Source organism: Zalophus californianus, chromosome 4 (assembly GCF_009762305.2).
Source record: "Zalophus californianus isolate mZalCal1 chromosome 4, mZalCal1.pri.v2, whole genome shotgun sequence".
NCBI classification, from domain to species: domain Eukaryota; kingdom Metazoa; phylum Chordata; class Mammalia; order Carnivora; family Otariidae; genus Zalophus; species Zalophus californianus.
The window spans coordinates 57,506,063-57,523,931 of record NC_045598.1 but is presented as its reverse complement, the minus strand read 5'-3'; the positions used below and the strand labels follow the sequence as shown (position 1 = coordinate 57,523,931).

Below are 17,869 nucleotides of genomic sequence, written 5' to 3'. Positions count from 1 at the left end.
ATGTAGTCTAGTCTTGACTGTCCAGTTGTAAAAACTTTACTTGCATCAGTGGGAGTTCGGGTACATCAACACAGACAAATAAACAAAACATAGGGCTCCATAGAAAGCTAAGTTGACAGCAACACTACCACATTTCCCTTATCTAGTATACCGCAAATGGACCAGATGAAAATTTTTAAGCCAGCTATGATTTAATATTTAATTAATTCCTAAGCACATGATTAACATAACATAATAAAATTTTAAAAAGGTAAAAACAACAACAACAACAAAAAAAACCCAAATCTGAAGTAAGCCTAATAATCAATGAATGGGTACTGAGGTATTGTGGTGCAGTGGTTATAATTATGGACTTGAAAAATTACAACATATGACCTCATACTCTTTTTTGTTACCATAAATCCTTGACTTGGATCAGCAGAAAGCACAAAAATTTGCAATTTTAATATACCAAGTAGAACTGGCCAAGAATAGTTTCAACTTTTTATATTTCCTTGTCAGATTTACACCTTCCATACACTTACTGCCTGCATTATTCCCAGGGTTTTAATGAGTAATAACCACAGAGTGATTGAAGAACAGATTCCTTTATCCAGCCACAATGTAGTATCAGTATGGCTTAAATAGCCAAAGTCCAAGGGCAAAGCGTGGTTAATTTTGGTTTTACATTGGAAATATGCATATATACTGTAGGCTACATTTTTTTTTTTTTTTTTTTTTTTTTTGCAGAAAACTTGTTCTCATGGATATAGTGGGTTCCATGGTCAAATGTGTTTGGGAAATGCTAAATTAAACAACATTAAACATATTTCATTAATGAAGTTTTTCTAGGACCTTGTAATATATTAATGTAGCAACGTGACTCTGCAAAGTTATTGCGGAATGTGTGTGAGTGTGCAGCGTACCTTGTACAGCTAGAGTTTTGTGAATATGCTTTGAGAAGCACTGCTGTGGGTCATGCCCACGCACCTCAAGTATTCTGAGGACTCCTTAAAGGCATAGAGTAAATCAGAATAGATCTGAAATAAAAAGCGATTATTGCACTTTAAATTTCAGTATGCTCAGTTACATATTCTGGAGAAGCACTCAGAATCTCTACTCTAGTGGCGAGAAAGGGTCTCACTGTCAGACTGCTGTGAGAAAATATCTACAAAATATCGGAGCTTTAATACATCAGCTTGTGTCCCGAAGATACCCTGCTGAAAAGAGTAGCACCTGGGAAAGAGGACAGTTCTCACTGGGGTCATTTATCTCTGAGGTTTGCTTACCCACTGCCATATTCACCTATGTTTAAGGGGTGACCGAATCACTTCAGCTTCTCTGGTGTGTATGTAAGAAATATCAACCTTGGAAATATAAAAAAGCTTGTTCATCAGTTGTGAAAAGAAAACAGGGCGTGATGCATTACAGCTAAATTTTGTATGACTTGGTAGCCCTTATCAAACTACTGCACCTGCCTACCAGTGGAGCTAGAGGAGGGTTGACAGTCTCAGTGTCACTTGAGTGGGGCATAAGAAGTTTTGCGCTGGGTCACAGATCGCTGTGCAAACACCATGAAGCCAGGTCGAAAGGTAGCCTTTAAGAGAATCACAGTACCAAAGTCTGAAAGTAGTGGTGAAAAGTCTTGAGGCATGTTAGGGACTAAAACCAAAGGGTTGTTCTTTTAAATGTTGGTAGTCCAATGATGTCCTAATAAAGAAGATAAGATACAATTTCCCATCCAGTCAGAATCAATGAATTCTTTTAGGGCTTTAGAATAAAGCTCTCAGTCTCCTGTCCCAGATCCTTCTCTTGACCAAGAGGGGAATATTTGGAGCAAAGTCAGCCATTCCACATGTATAATCAGGGACTCTGGCAACTCTGCAGATGCATAAATGTAATTTTCTCTGAAAGGTCAACAGGGTCCAAAGATATAGTCTGAGGCGGTGTAAGCTACTATAACAAAGTTACTTTCCTAATTTGAAAGCCTTTCAGATTCTTAATGAAGGTGTTAAATACATAGTACCCTCCTCTCTATCCCAGTCAGCTTTATGCCGGCCAAGTACCGAATCTGATGTTTTCTATCACCCATCCATGTTGTCTTCCCCAGACCAGAAGGCTAATTTCCCCGTCTGCTTTCTTAAAGGAAGATATTTTAAACAAATAATTATATTGTCTTTTATTTCACTATGTGCCATTTTCATTTCCAGGATTTCTAATTTTCTTTTTTTTTATAACCACCTATTCTTAGACATAGTTCTTGTTTTTGTTTTACAAGTTATTATTTTTATGAGTGTTATTGTAAGTTTTGTCTAATTGAGGAGCTACACATACATAAAAATCATTTTTTACATTGCTGGATGACTTTGTTTTTTCCTGGGTAAATTTTCCTATTTGAGTTTTTTGTTGTTATTACATTAGTTTTCCTGTAAGATTTCTGTTTGCATGCTCATTTGTGAGGGTGAATATTTTCTCCATATCTATGCTCACCCATCCCTGTCTGGCAGTTTTATGGTTACCTACCCATGACCCCAGGTGTCTGGAGTTCAGAACCAGACCTCCTATTAGCAACATGGAGCTCTCATCCCATGTGGATAGTGCAGATCCAGTCCAAACTAGCTGTGACTTGCACAGTTTTCAGCAGTGCATCTATATTTGTTCTCTCCAATGCTAGCTCCACATACTAGTTGTAGATTGTTTCAGGCTCTCTTCGCAGAAAAGGAGTTGCTGCCTCAATCTCCTGTAGATTCTCCTGTTATGCTTAAGGTACTTTTTTTTTTCTTTTTTCCACTGCAGAAATGGAACTTACAGCTACCGCTGCTGTTTGTGGTCTGGAGCCCATCAGGCGTGGGGTCATTGCAATATTTCCATTCTAGCTCAGGTTCAGGTAGATGTTCAGTCTTTTTCAGCATGGTTAAATTATTTTATTTGCTAAATATTTAAGGAGTCCTTATTATAAACTAGGCACAGTTCTTGGTACTGAGGAGGCAGTAAGGAACAAAAATATGTTTTTCAAATATAAGTCATTTTTCTATTTTCATTATGTCTTTGAAGAGATATGGAGTGGTGATTGAGTGGGATTTTAAGGCATGTATCTTGAGGGTTATCTTGACCAGATGATCATCTCTGTCATCTTAATCCAAGGATGCTCTTTTTAACCATTATACTTCCTCACCTTCTACAAAATAAAACAGTATTTTCTAGACTTATCTGATCATATGTTTCATATAACATACATGTTTATGTTTAATAAAACAAATCAGAGGGCCTGAGGAGGCAGTAAGGAACAAACGTACTGATTCAATGTACTGAATCAGAATTTTCAGAGAAAGCGCCTGGAAATGTGTAAGTGTTCATAAAGCTCTTAGATAAGTCTTACAATAGAATGAGCTGGAAAAATATTGTTATAAAGTATGTGGCTACATAAAAAAAATTATCAATCTAGAAAGAAATTAAACCTAGCCTATTAGCCTAAAAGAATGGTGAAAATGGAAGCAATAAAATATTGAAGAAAGATTTGAAATACTGGCTTATCTTCTAGCTTCCTTTCAATCAGTGTACCTAGGTTATAACTTAGTTTTCAGAGGTTTTAATAAGTTCCAGAATATATGACACATCAAATTCAAAGCATGTTAAAAACTAATCTCCAAAGTTAAATAATTGGCTGATTACCCTCCTGAGTCCTCTCATAAATAATAGTAAGATATCTATATAAAAAGGTTTGCTCATTATTAAATTAGAAGGAGACTTTAGTTATTTTATGCATATAAAAATGTATAACAAAAATGGATTGGGTGCTTGACATATACTAAAAGACAAATTCTCTGCTGTCATGAATCTTAACAGCATATAAAAGACAATGTATTTGTTTTTAATAATAGAACCACAAAGAGATTTTATATTTATTATACATCTTTATGTTATTTCTAGATTATAGTAGTGTTATAATAGTATTGAAAATAGAATATGGCAACACTGTGGATAGAAGCTAATTCTATGGTGATAAAAGGAGATATACATGGTTATCAATTACTCTAAATCTAATAAATATAATTTTTACAATAACATTTTACAACTTAAAAGATCTTCATTTAAAAAATATCACTTTGGTAAGATTTTAATAGGAGAGCCTTCTTGAATTTGATAACTAGTATTACCATTTCATTTTAAGATATTCAAGATGTAAAAATAGTATTTTACCAATAAGGAACTTGGTAGTTTATTAATATCAGTCAGATTAACAGCATATTCCTTATATCTGCTGATAAACTAGGACTATGCCAAAAAAGAAAATGATACATTTCATATAAACATTCATGATATAACAGAATATTCTCACCTATAGAGTCAGGCAACTGTTGCAACATATTGGATGACAGTAAGAGGTCCTCAAGGGCTTCACATCCAGAAATGTCCAAGTCAACCGTTTCTATTCTGTTTTTTGACATATCCAGGTATACCAACATCTTTAACTTCCCTATAGACTTGATAACATTGCAAAAACTCAGGATTAGTTGAGAAAATTTCACAAGACATTGAAAGTTGTAAAAACCACAACACTGTAAAACTAATTTTAAAAGCAACTACAACAATAACAAGCATTGGCAAGAATGTGGAGAAATCCAATCCTCATACACTGCTAGCAGGGATTTAAAATTGTATAGCCACTTTGAAAAAGTTTGCTAGTACCTCAAAACGTTAAACAAAGAGTTTCCATATGACCCAGCAATCTCTCAGCATATACTCAAGAATGCAATATATGTCTACACAAAAACATAAATGTTCAAAGCAGTATTACTCATAACAGCCAAAAAATGGAAACAACCGAAATGCCTATCGATTGATGAATGGATAAACAAAATGTGGTATATCCACATGTTGCAATATTATTTTGCAATAAATGCAAATATATGCTACAAAATGGATGAGCCTTGAAAATATATGCGGTGAAAGATGCCAGTTACAAAAAACCATCTGTTGTGTGATTCTATGTATATGAAATGTCCAGACTAGGCAAATCTATAGAGACAGAAAGTAGGTTAGGGTTGTTGGAGGTTGGGGGGAAGAGGGCATGGGAGTGATTGCTAATGGCTTCAGGGCTTCTTCTGGAGATAATGGAAATGTTCTAAAATTAGACTGTGGGGAGTATTCTAAAAGCCACTGAATTGTATATTTTAAATGAGTGAATTTTATGGTATGTGAATTACATCTCAACACAACAATCTCAAAGCTGCAGAAGAATAAATAAATAATAAATAAAGATCACCACCCAAACAGCATATGTTGACATGCTGATTCTTACATTTCAAATGCATAAGAAAGGTTTTAAATCATGATTTGGACTTTATCCTTTTTTTTTTTTTGAAGAGGTTTTTTTTTTCAAGATTTTATTTATTTTTCAACAGAGAGAGAGATAGCGAGAGAGGGAACACAAGCAGGGGGAGTGGGAAAGGGAGAAGCAGGCTTCCTGCCGAGCAGGGAGCCCGATGTGGGGCTCGATCCCAGGACCCTGAGATCATGACCTGAGCCAAAGGCAGACGCTTAACGACTGAGCCACCTAGGCGCCCAATTTGGACTTTATCCTTAAACAGATTCTCTATTTTGTTCATTCAACAGTTCTTTTTGATGATCTACTATGTGTCAGGGCTTGTCTTATACATGGGAGAACAATCATGAATAAGTCAACTAAGTATGAGGAGAGACTTGTCATGATACAGACAAAGTCTTTATCCTTACGGAGCTCATAGTAGTGGAGGAAACTTTCAAATAAACAAATAGTTATAATACCCGATAACTGTGCAAGAAAACAAAGCATGTGGAGAATGCCATAGAAGCACAGGGCTGCAAAATGTCTGAAAGACACACATTGTCAAGGAAAGCAGAACCTGCACCTGGAAGAGAAAACGACACATACGTTCACAGCAAAATGTGAAAAATCATGGCATGTTTGAGGAAGAGTGGGAAATTCGATTTGTACGATTACAAGAAGCCAGGTGTTAAAAGGCCTTAATGTGTTATGTGAGGAGATGTCAATTCTATCTTATGGGCAAGGAAAGCTGTTCAAGGTTTTTAAGTTGGAGAATGACATGATCAAATTTGTGCTTTAAAATATCAACTTCAGGGGACTGTGGAAGAAAGATTTGTGATGAGAGTGGCAGAGACCCATCACAAGGATCTGGAAATACTGAGGAGATGAGAAGGACCTGAATTAAGGCAGCAGAAATGAGGATGAAGAGGGGATGAGCTCAAGAAAAATTTAGAAGTAGGAGAATTAAATGAGTACCTAATTACTGAGGACAGGGAGGAACAAAGTCATACCGTGAACAGGAGTAACAGGGGCTGCTTAGCTGGGACATGGACCACAGGAGTCAGAACAAGATGAAAGTCCTCATTTTCATTTTCTTTCAGGGCATGTTTCGCAAATAAATGCCCCACACATATCCATGTTCACTGGGTCATTTGTTCGTCTAATCTACGTGTGTACACTTTAATATATTGTCTCTAATTATTTGACAGAGTGTAAATAAATAAACATTACACACACAGGCAAACCCTTTGCACTGTGCTAAGTAGTTTATATATATTTTTTGATTTAATATTTCATAACCTTGCTACTCAAAATGTGTTTTGCAGACCAGCAGCGTTGGCACCACCTAGAAGCCTGTCAGGAATGTAGACTCTCAGGCCCACTCCAGACCTACTGAATCAGAATCTACACTTTAACACACATTAAAACTTAGTAATTAAGTAATGGCACACATTGGGTTCCCTGGGAAGCAGAGACAAAGAGAAGTTTATGAGAGAGTGTTCCTAGGACCAGTACCAGTGAAAGACCGAGAGCAGAAAGGAAGCACGACTGGGCAGATGAAGAAGCTGAGTTATGATGAAGTCTTAAGGAAGTCTGCAGCTGGCCCGTCAAGACTCACTAAGTTGGGATTGCCCTGTAGTTGTCCTGAGGAAGGGTAAGGAGCCAGACCTTTATCACTGGTCATTGGGTGGAAGTCTCCCGGAATAAGGATGTGACCCTGGGTAAGGAGGGTCTCTTCAGCTGGAACAATTCCTGAGGAGGGTGGAGAGCTGCAAGTAGCATTCCCAGAAGCTTCGGAAATAGAGTCAGTTCTTCATACCAGGAGGATGATGCATGGCAGCATCTACTACAAGTAACATTCCAAAGTTACCCCATTAATAAGGGGTGGAGCTAAAATTCAAACTCACTTTTCTCAGATTATAGACTACAAAGCCTGTTGATTATCTTGTCAGTTACTGACCTCTAACTCTCTAATTAACCTAGCACATATCTCTAGCCCTGATCCCTCGCTCCCTATGGAGGCAGAGAATGTGAGCAAAGTCTTGGAGTAGATGAATAGTTGCTAATCTAGGAACGGAGTACTTTGGATGACTAGGTCAGAGGGCTGAATTCTCCCCATGCCTGGAAATATGTCACTTGGAAAAATACTGTCACTTTACTTATAGATTTCCACCCTAAGGAGCTATTATGTTACCATGGCTCATTCTTCTCTTCTGGTGAGCAAGAAAAGAATGATATATGTGTTTATGTGTGTGTGTTTCTTTTTTGTTGTTTTATCATGAGAAAATGTCTTTACTCTTTGAAGCCTCCTTCATTGTTATCTGCAGTACAACTCAATATTTTGGTGTAAAATTTCTAAACATCATTTTTAGAAGGAAAATAACACTTTGGTGTTTATTTTCGAGTCTTTCCAAACCCTCACTTTCAAACACCTTATAAAGGCAATAGTAGCCTGGAGTGATAAAAGCCTTTGAAGTCCAAAGCCTCAGAGTCCTTGGGGATATTGAATCTTGCTCCAACACCCCTTGACATAAAGGAGTCTATAAGTGAGCAGGAGACAGCAAATGAAAGGAGCGGAAGCCATCACAAACAAAAGAAGATATTGAAGTTTGTTTAAGAATAAATACAGGTTCAATGCATTGTTTAGTCACATTTTGATTGATTGATCTTAGAGGGACCATCACAAGACAGCTATGTAGAAGACTAATTTTTCATCATCATCTACTTGCTTCTCTAATTTATGAAAAACAGAGTAGCAAAATCATAGCTCAGGCTTCCAAAAGTATTTTAGAAGTATATTAATTTTTATGTATACATAAATATACATATATATATTTTATAATACATGAACTAAGAATAAGATGAACTTGCTTTTTTTCCAGTGTCTTGTGACAATAAATATTTAGGATTAATCATTCTATGAAACCGATAGACACGGGCTAGTTAAAGGCTGCATTCAAGATTAGCTTTTCAAAGCTAATGTGTTTCTAGATACTTGCATAGCAACTATTTGCTGGCATAGACATTCAGAAAGCCATGCCTCTTTATGGCAAGGAGGTGGGGGGATTCCCACAAGGAATAGAGCAAAATATGAAACTCAAGTGTACTAACTAAAATGAGAAATCTACTTAGAGCAGTGTATAAGAAAAATCTACCCTTGAAACAGACAAATTAGGCAGCATTATCTGTTTCATGGACAGTTTGATCACTACTTTTCCATTTAGATAATAAGCTTACTAAAGAATTTGATGTCTGAGCTGACTTTCAAGGTTGGATTTTGGGAATGTAATGGCTATGAAAAGTAAGATGAACGTAATTCTCATTTGTGCCTTCCGTTGATTCTATAGCAGTGGCATTTTGGAACATCATAGTGAACAACAGCTTCTGGTGCTGGTATGAATTATCACTATCTACCTGCTGCATGACCTTGGGCCAGTTACTTACTCTTTCTGTTTTAGTTTCCTAATCCATAACATGGGGATGGTAATAAACCCTACTTCATAGGCTCATTATGAGGATTCATTGAGTAAATATTTGTAAAACACCTAGCATTTATCATGAGCTGGTCATTATCTAGGTGTTTTTGAATTAATAAATATATCAAAGAGGCAGGCATAGATTTTTTCCAACTAGACATACATTCTGATCCTCAACCCCTGCACAAGAAATTGATGAGTGTCTTACCTGTGTTGCCCCAAGATCTGTACATACCTTGAATATGGCACAAATCAAGCTCTCCTATGTGTAGTGGAATCTAGATCTGTCTCTCCTATTATGTGTGAGCTCCTCAAATAAATATATTCAAGGTCATTGAATATATGATCTTTGTAACCCTAACATTAGCATAGTTTCTGGTTCATAGATGTGTATTTGTAAACGGTTTTTTAATAAATCAATATATAAAGGATGAGCATGCTTTTTTGTTTTGTGTCTATGATGACAGTATAAATGTATTCTTTTGATAAGAGAAGAAAGTATTTTTTTCCTTAATCTTTTACCAGATTTTCTCTTTTATGTGGTTTCGTGCTTGTTCAAAAGAGAAAAACTTCTTGTTCTAGTTGCTTTTGCAATCATTTTAAGGAATTTTTAATGTCAAGTCAAAAAAAAAAAAGAATAAAACTGGTTTTGGGAACACACATCTAAATCTCAGTGGCTGAAGCGTTATTACAAATCCAGCTACCCTGTCTACTTAGCCCAATGTAAGGGGTTTGGAATTGGTTATCACCAATAAGAATATTGTGATTGATGTGTGTGTGTATGTACATGCTTATTTGAGTGCATGTATGATGAGTGGCAAGAGGCAGTGTTCTATGAAGCCTTTCTTTCACTGAATGGAAAGGCAGTCAGAATGAGCTGACTGGTAAACCTACTACTTGGGAAATATTACTGGATTGTATGTTAGTTGAAAAAAAATGGACTGTAGTTTAACTTTTTATTTTTAACACTTTGTAATTTGTCACATACCATTTTCAAAAATTTAAATGTATTCTATTGGAAATCACCCAAACTGAGAGAAAGATTTTTATTTTGTAGAAGAGCTTTAAGAATATGAGCAGAAGCAATTATCTAGTTTGATTTTGCAAAAATAAGACTTGGATTTTGTATGTAGCATTTTCTTTTTCTATATATAACAATATAAATTTCTCAGCTTTTAAAAATCAGTATGTGGAGAGATGAAAGATATAATCCTGAAAGAACAAGAAAAATCTTTCATACATTTTATATACCTACATCACTTACAGAAGGTATGCGAAAAAAAAAAAAAACTGTGAAAAACACTTGGTGACCAAACAAATGTTTTACTTTGAAAGGCAAACACTGAGATTTATAAATTAAGATTATTATTAATTACAATTAATATATAACATAGATGCTAGACAACATGTCATAATAAAAACTTACATACCCCAGGTAGCACTTGTAATGCATTATTATCCATCCACAGCTCCCTTAAATTTTGTATTTGATCCAGAACTTCAGGCTAGGAGAGAGATAGGGAGAAAGAGAACAAAATTAGTCTTTTCTTAGCACAATATAAGTGTAATTTCTTGAATCTGGAAACTTTATTTGGGAATCTAATATTAATCCTCTAAGAAGTCCTAAGTTTAACAGACCTCTATCAAAACTGGTAGTCCTTGAGCTAGCAAACCTAGAGCTGATCTGGAAACAATCAGAAAAACAATAATAAAAATTAAAATCTATTACTCTCTCTTAACACCCTACAATCATCCTTTATAGCATTTATTACACCCTAATTACTCAGTGTGTTTGTCTTCACTAGAACATAAGCTTCTGAAGGGCAGAGCAGTGTTTGTTTTTTAATTACTTTTTAATTACTATGCCATGGTACTTGGCACACAGTAGGTTTTTATGTGTGTGTAGTAAAACCTTACACGCATATCCCCCATAGGCATTACATTACAGTGAAATGATGATAGTATGAATTAGACCCACTTATTTCTTATCCCTTCACTTATTCGACAAATTATTATTGGTTGAATAGTGGGGATGTCTAGTATGTGAAAGGCACAAGGCAAGATCCACAGTTAATTCAAACCTGGTTCCTGCCTTGAAGTAGCTGATGATTTACGTGAGGAGACAAATACATATAAATAACTGAAACAGAAGACAACATATGGGAGAAAAGAATAATGTAGAAGAGTTCAAAGAAAGGAGAGAGAGAATATGATCAAGGTGTAACACACAGTGCATAATGAAACACTCTAAGTCCCTAAACTGAAGTTGTCTCTAAATTCCACCTGTGGGCAGCAGACAGTTTAGAGAGGATAAAGGAAGCTATTGCTACCAGCATCATCTCTTGATTTGTGATGACTTTTTCTGATTTCTCTCCAAAAATTTTCCCATTCAGCAACTTAAGCCCACCTGCTTCCCTTGAAGTTGATTCCTTTTTGTCACTTCAGGAGAGTGAGGAACTCCTAAACTAATTAGTGCATTGTATTCACCTAGCCACAGGGGTTGGCTCAAGGATGGGAACAGGATCCATTCAGAGCAGAGGAGAAGCATGTTTCTTTCACTGAGACTTCAGGGGAAGAAACTCTTGTTCTTCCCTGCTGGATTAGAAACTGGGATCTTCAGGCATGATAAACAGGGAAGAGCCTGTTTGAGTTAAAAGATGGATCCTGATAACATATTAGGCTGAAATTAAGCCACACCTGAAAGTCAGATGCTTTGTCTCTTTCAACTGAAAAAAAAAATCACTGAAACAAGATACAACGATAGTTCAATAAAATTTGAGACCCACTTAGGAAAACCAGTGTATTTTATAGAATAATAGTGGAAAAGAATGGAATTGTTTCTAAGTTATGATGAGAATATTGGTAATTGTGGGTCAGCAGAAGTCATATACACACATCTTTGACACATTTGGAGGGCTTCAGAGATGGCCAGGACTACTTGGGAGAGAGTCTCTGATGCCTTTAGACTGCAATTGCAATGGAACATGGTACTATTCTTTGGAGAAATTTCAGTTATAACAAGGATGAATGGATAAAGAAGAGTGGTAATATATATATATACAATGGAATATTACACAGCCATTAAAGAATGAAATCTTGCCATTTGCAATGATGTGGATGGAACTAGAGGGTGTTATGCCAAGTGAAATAAGTCAATCAGAGAAAAACAATTATCATATGATCTCACTGATATGTGGAATTTAAGAAACAGGGCAGAGGATCATAGGGGAAGAGAGGAAAAAATGAAACAAAAAGAAACCAGAGAGGGAGACAAACCATAAGGGACTCTTAATCATAGGAAACAAACTGAGGGTTGTTGGAGCGGAGGCGGGTGGAGGAATGGGGTAACTGGGTGATGGGCACTGGGAAAGATATGTGTTGTAATGAGCACTGGGTATTATATAAGACTGATGAATCACAGACCTGTACTCCTGAAACAAATAATACATCATATGTTAATTCATTGAATTTAAATTTAACAAAGTTAAAAAAAAATCTCTCAATAAACACAGAAAAAAACCCAAGGATCAAAATCTAAAGTTAGAGCATGTCATTCAGCTGTAGACTCAGAGGCATGTGTGAATAAGTGTGGGGGATTTTTTTGTGTAGGAAAATATTCTCACTTTTACTTAGATGAACTACTCTACCTGTATGTTAAGCTGGGTAAGAATGGAAAACAAATCAAATGTACAAAGCACACTCTGATATGCAGAGACTTTGAGGCAGAGGGCTGGCTAGGAACAGTCAGGCCAGTTGGAAAATATCAGTCATATGGCACAGATTTTCCTAAGCCTATGAATCATGCAGACTTTAGGAAAATGAGTTGCATACTGGTAACTTCAATACAACCTTATGTATGTAATAAGATGGATATTAATTTATAAATGTGGAACAATGAGCATTATTTAAGATAAACTCGATTGTGCTGTGGTAACAAATTAATTCTGAAATCTCAGTGGCTTAACACCAGACAGGCTTACTTCCCACTCCCACTACTTGTCCAGTGTCATGGGCTTTTGCCCCCAGAGTCTTGTGTTGCCACCATCTCAAGACTTCCAGAACTGCCAAAGCAGAGAAGAGAGAATAGAAAACCAGCCACTGTTCTTAAAGATCTCAGACGGGAAGTGACCCTATCACTTGTGCTTATAGCTCCGTGTCTAGAACTGTTTACAAGGCCTCAACCTAAGTTCAAGAAAGGCTGGGAAATATAAGAGAAATTCTTGGAGTATTTCGTGAACACTACTGTCCATGCCACACAGTGACATCATATAAAAAAAAGAATCACAAGAATGGATACAGAGTACTTTAATAATTTAGTTATCCCTTTATTCAGTAAGTATTTATTAAACATCTCCTCAGTTCCAGGCATAACACTAGAGTCATAATGCATGGTGTGGTCTCTGCCCTCAAGAAACTCATGTTCTATTTCTGGGGCAAACATAGAAAAAGTAAATACATGGTATTTTGGGAATATAAAGAAAGGGGGACCTACATGCTCTAGTAATGAGGAAGCCACATAAGAATTCATGGAGCCACATACGTATTCATGAGAAGGAGTTGGTCAGTAGAGAGGAAAGGACAAGAAGCACCTTTTAGCCAGAAGTAGAAGTGAGAAATAGCATGATATATGAGTGGCAACAGGCAGTTTGCTTTACTGAGCATTGTTTGAAATAGAGTGAATAGCAGAAGATGAGGCTAACAAAAGAGGGTGGGGTCTATGAAGTCCCCCATATTTTGTTAGGGAGCTAGAACTTTATTATAAGGGTAAAGGAACATCACTATACTATTTTTTATTATTATGTTAATCACCATACATTACACTATACTATTTTTAATAGGAAGTGATTGTGGCAGATTGGTGTTTTATGTATATCTATCCTGGAGGAAAAAAGAAAGGAAAAAAAAAACTGGAAAACTTAATGGGGCTAGTAATGAAAGAGATAATGAGGAATAAAGAGAAGAAGTTGGATACAGGAAATGTTTAGAAGATGAAAACAGTAGGACTTGGTGATTTGATATAGGGGTGAGAGTGAGGGTCATGCGTGTCTCCCAGTTTCCTAGCACCTGTGGTGCCACCAATGGAGATTCAGAATATCGAGATAGAAACAAATATATGGGAGAAACTGAATTCAGTTTTAACCATGATTAGCTTTAGGTTCCTATGAGACACTGGTGGACATGTGCAGGAATTGGTTAACTATTAAAATCTGAAGCTTAGGAAATAGGTCTGAGCTGAGGATACAACTTAGGTATCTTGTGGGAGTAGAAACACATGTGGATGAGTTCCCTGTGGGGGAATGGGAAGGAATCAGAGGTGCAGCTGACTGAGGGAGGAACCCTGGGGAACACTAACGTTTGAGAGCTAAAAACAGGAAGAGCAAAGGCAAAAGGCAAGAAGGAATAGAGTCCAGGAGAGTAAGGGATTACTAAAGTCCAGTGAATAGTGTTGTAGTAAGAATAAGGAAGTGAATACAAGTATCATTTACAGCAGAGATGTCTAGTGAAATAAGAGACTGAAGATGTCTACTCGATTTTGGAACTAGTCGTATACCGGTAACCTTAGCGATAGAAATCGAGGAACTAGGATGAAATCTAGGGAGTCAAGCTGATAAAAAGACACTAGCAAAGAGGGCCAGACTGAAGACAGATAAAATGCTATAAAATTAACTGAGTAAATTCTAAGAGGTGACAAATAAGATGAAATTGATAGAACAAGAGAAGCTGGCCTTGAACAGAAATAGGACACCTCTTTCACTGAGACTGAAGGGAAGATGGTAAGGATAGTTGTAGGTGAGCTTGATGATTGGAAGAGAGGAAGTGGAGAAAGGGCATGTCTGAAAGTCTCAACATGTCTTGATGAAGTAAGGAGCAAGGTAATCTGTTGAGCAGGAAGGGTCAAGAATTTTGTACACATAGAGCACGTGGGGAGAACGGCACATACTAGCATAGTTTGAGGGGAGTCAAAGAGGAAGTTAAGGGCAATCAAAAAGAGCTCTATCAATGATAATTATTTTAACTTTTGGGGGGACCAGGTGGGAGACTGACAGTCTAGGAAAAAACAGAAGCAGCAAGAGATTTCAGGTTTCCATGAGGTCAGCAAGAAGTGTTGTAGAAGTGAGGGACTGAGAGAACTAGAGTGTGAAAAATTCAAATGAGAGCAGAAGTTAAGAGTTTAAGATTTCTGAAGTGGTTCCAGGCAATGACAGACTTGAAGCTGGAACTCTGGGCAGTATGAAGTGTTGGTGTGTGGGCAGGGGAGGATGCTGTGGGAACAAAAGGCCTCACATCGTCTCTAAAAATTTGGGTAGGGTTTGATGCACTGTATAATGTGCTCCCTTGGCTGTACCAGAGAAGGTGGCAGATAAAGCTGACCAATTATGCCTGTAAAATAGCTCGCACACTGGGTTCTACTGGGAACCTAGACTTAGAAAGGGATAACTAATGGCAACCTATATTTCTACTTTATGTCAAAGGTTCTCATTTAATTTATTTAATAACATCATAAGGCAATAATAGTCCTGCTTTATGGGTGAAAAATCTGATAATCATTTCCTGGGGAAAATGAGAATGATTTTATGGGGGTTGCATAACTGCATCTGGGATAGTTCCTCAGGTCTCCTGGCTCCAAAGATGACATCATGTTACAGCTTAAAACTGAAATTCTGAAATAACAAAGAATGCTGGTGATCACAGATGCCCAATAAAGAAAGTAAAGCATATGCTAGATTTAAAAAAAAAGATAATATTTTTATTACTGGATGTTATAATAAAATGTGCCACAGAAGAAATTTCAGCCAGTTCCTAATAATAGCAGAGAGAAAATAAATTTAGTAGATCAATACATGACCTTGCTGAAATAAAAACCATAACAGGAAGATGATGCAATGGCATTTCATGATCAATAAACAATCTTAAGTGGATCTTTGAACTAAATTAAATGGCTTACACCACCCAAACTTACACGTAAATTGCCTTTATTCAACTACAGATCTTCCTTCATTTACAACGGGGTTATATCCTGATGAATCCATCGTAAATTAAAATATATGTCAAAAATGCATTTAATACACCTAATTTATTGAGCATCAAAGTTTAGCCTAGCCTACCTTAAACATGCTCAGAACACTTACATTAGCCTAGAGTTGGGCAAAATCATCTAATGCAAAGCCTATTTTATAAAAAAGTGTTAAATGTCTCACATAATTTATTGAATACCGTATTGAAAGCAATCAACAGAATGGCTGAATGGGTACAGAATGGTTGTAAATGTATCGGTTGTTTACCCTGGTGATCCCCTGGCTGCCTGGGAGCTGAGACTCACTGTCGCTGTCTAGCATGGCAAGAGAGCATCCCACTGCGTATTGCTAGTGGTATGGTCAAAACTCAAAATTTGAAGTCCAGTTTCTACTGAATGTGTACCACTTTTGTACCATCATGAAGTTGAAAAATCGTATGTCAAACCATTGTTAAGTTAGGGACCATCTGTAGTTAATTTCATAGGAACGTCAATTGTTTCCATTAAAAATGAGTGAATTTACTCAAGAATGGCTTTGTGTACTCAATGCTGGTGAAAATGTGTGAGCTGAGCACTCATATAAAGTGCTTGGAGGATTACAGATGAACACAGTCTTCTCAGGAAAACATTTTAAATATGTTTCTCATGTCTCAAAGATATTCATATCTGCTTTCAGACAACTATCCTTACTGAGATGCTCTGAAATATAGAAAAATCTTATGATAGAAAAATTTCAGTGCAGAATAATTGATAATATTAAAAAGTTGGTCACAATCTAAATAAACAATAGCCTAAGGGAACAGATAACCAAATTATGATAAAATCATATGTTGGTATAGTACACAACAATGAAAGTGAATTATCTATATTTTTAAGTATGCTGATGGATAGATCTTGCAGGCATACTGAATGAAAAAATAGGTATAAAATTCATATAGCACAAATCGATTTCCACAAATTACAAAACAGTGCTATATATATATATACACATATACATGCAGTTAAAATAGGAATATATGGAATAGAAGCACATCAAATTCAAAGTTGCAATTGTGCTGTGATGAGAACAAGACTAGGAGGGACAGCATAAAAGACTTCCCATTTGATCTACAGTGTTTTATTTCTTTCAGAAAAAGATTGAATTCAAATACAAAAAAATAGTTAATGTGTTCGTTTTGGCTAGTAGGAGTTTGTATATTTCTTTAAAATTTTTATATTTATATCTTCATAAAATACACATTTTAAAATATAAATATTTATAAAAGGTATATTTATAGAAATATTTATATATTTTATAAAATGTACTTTTAAAAAATCTTTTCCTCTCTTTCCCTATGATCCTCTGTTTCGTTTCTTAAAGTCCACATATCAGTGAGATCATATGAAAATTGTTTTTCTCTGATCTATTTATTTCACTCAGCAGGTATACTTTTATATGTTTTCACTTTTTTTAAAATTAGAAAAATATCAGAAGAAACTATCAAAATGTTAATTTAAAAAATATCAATGGTGAGATGATGAGTAATTAAAATTTTCCTTCTTCACATTTTTTCTATAATTTCCAAATTTTCTATAGCATATAGGCATTATATTTAATAATAAAAAAGATTAGAGAACATTTTAGTCTTCTAAATTTATACCCACCTAAACCACTTTAGAATTTTTTTTGAAGTGACCTTATTTTGATTAGTTAAAATGAGCTGAGAAAATGATTACATCAGTATTAACACAAATGGAACATATATTTTGCATGACTGCAACAAATTGCAATAACTCCTGTCATGTATATACAATTTTAGGCTGTTCCATGGGTTTGGCTATATGTGCTACTTTTATTCCACTAATTTGCATAGAGTTTGACTATATTTATTTATATACCTATTAAATTTTTTCTTCCATGAGATAAAGAGAAATATTAACCGAAAAGCATAACTTTTGACATTTATCTAATTTTGTCAAAATTAGACTAGGAAACCTTAAAATTTTAAAACTTAGAAAAAAAATGTTGGGGGGTGGTTCCTGAGTGTCTGGGTCAATTGGGCATCTGACTCTTGATCTCAACTCAGGTCTTGATCTCGGGGTCATGAGTTC

At 35.9% G+C, this 17,869-nt stretch overlaps 1 protein-coding gene across 2 annotated transcripts in view; it reads right to left on the bottom strand.

Moving 5' to 3' along the window:
- Positions 1 to 17,869, bottom strand: part of LRRC7 (leucine rich repeat containing 7) — a 939,042-nt gene that overhangs the window by 138,006 nt on the left and 783,167 nt on the right. For both annotated transcript variants that reach the window (XM_027572982.2, XM_027572991.2), the window contains 2 exons: positions 10,194 to 10,268; positions 4,319 to 4,463 (listed from right to left, as the gene is read on the bottom strand). In XM_027572982.2, the coding sequence (XP_027428783.1) occupies positions 4,319 to 4,463; positions 10,194 to 10,268 (220 nt within the window). The remainder of the gene's footprint in view (positions 1 to 4,318; positions 4,464 to 10,193; positions 10,269 to 17,869) is intronic.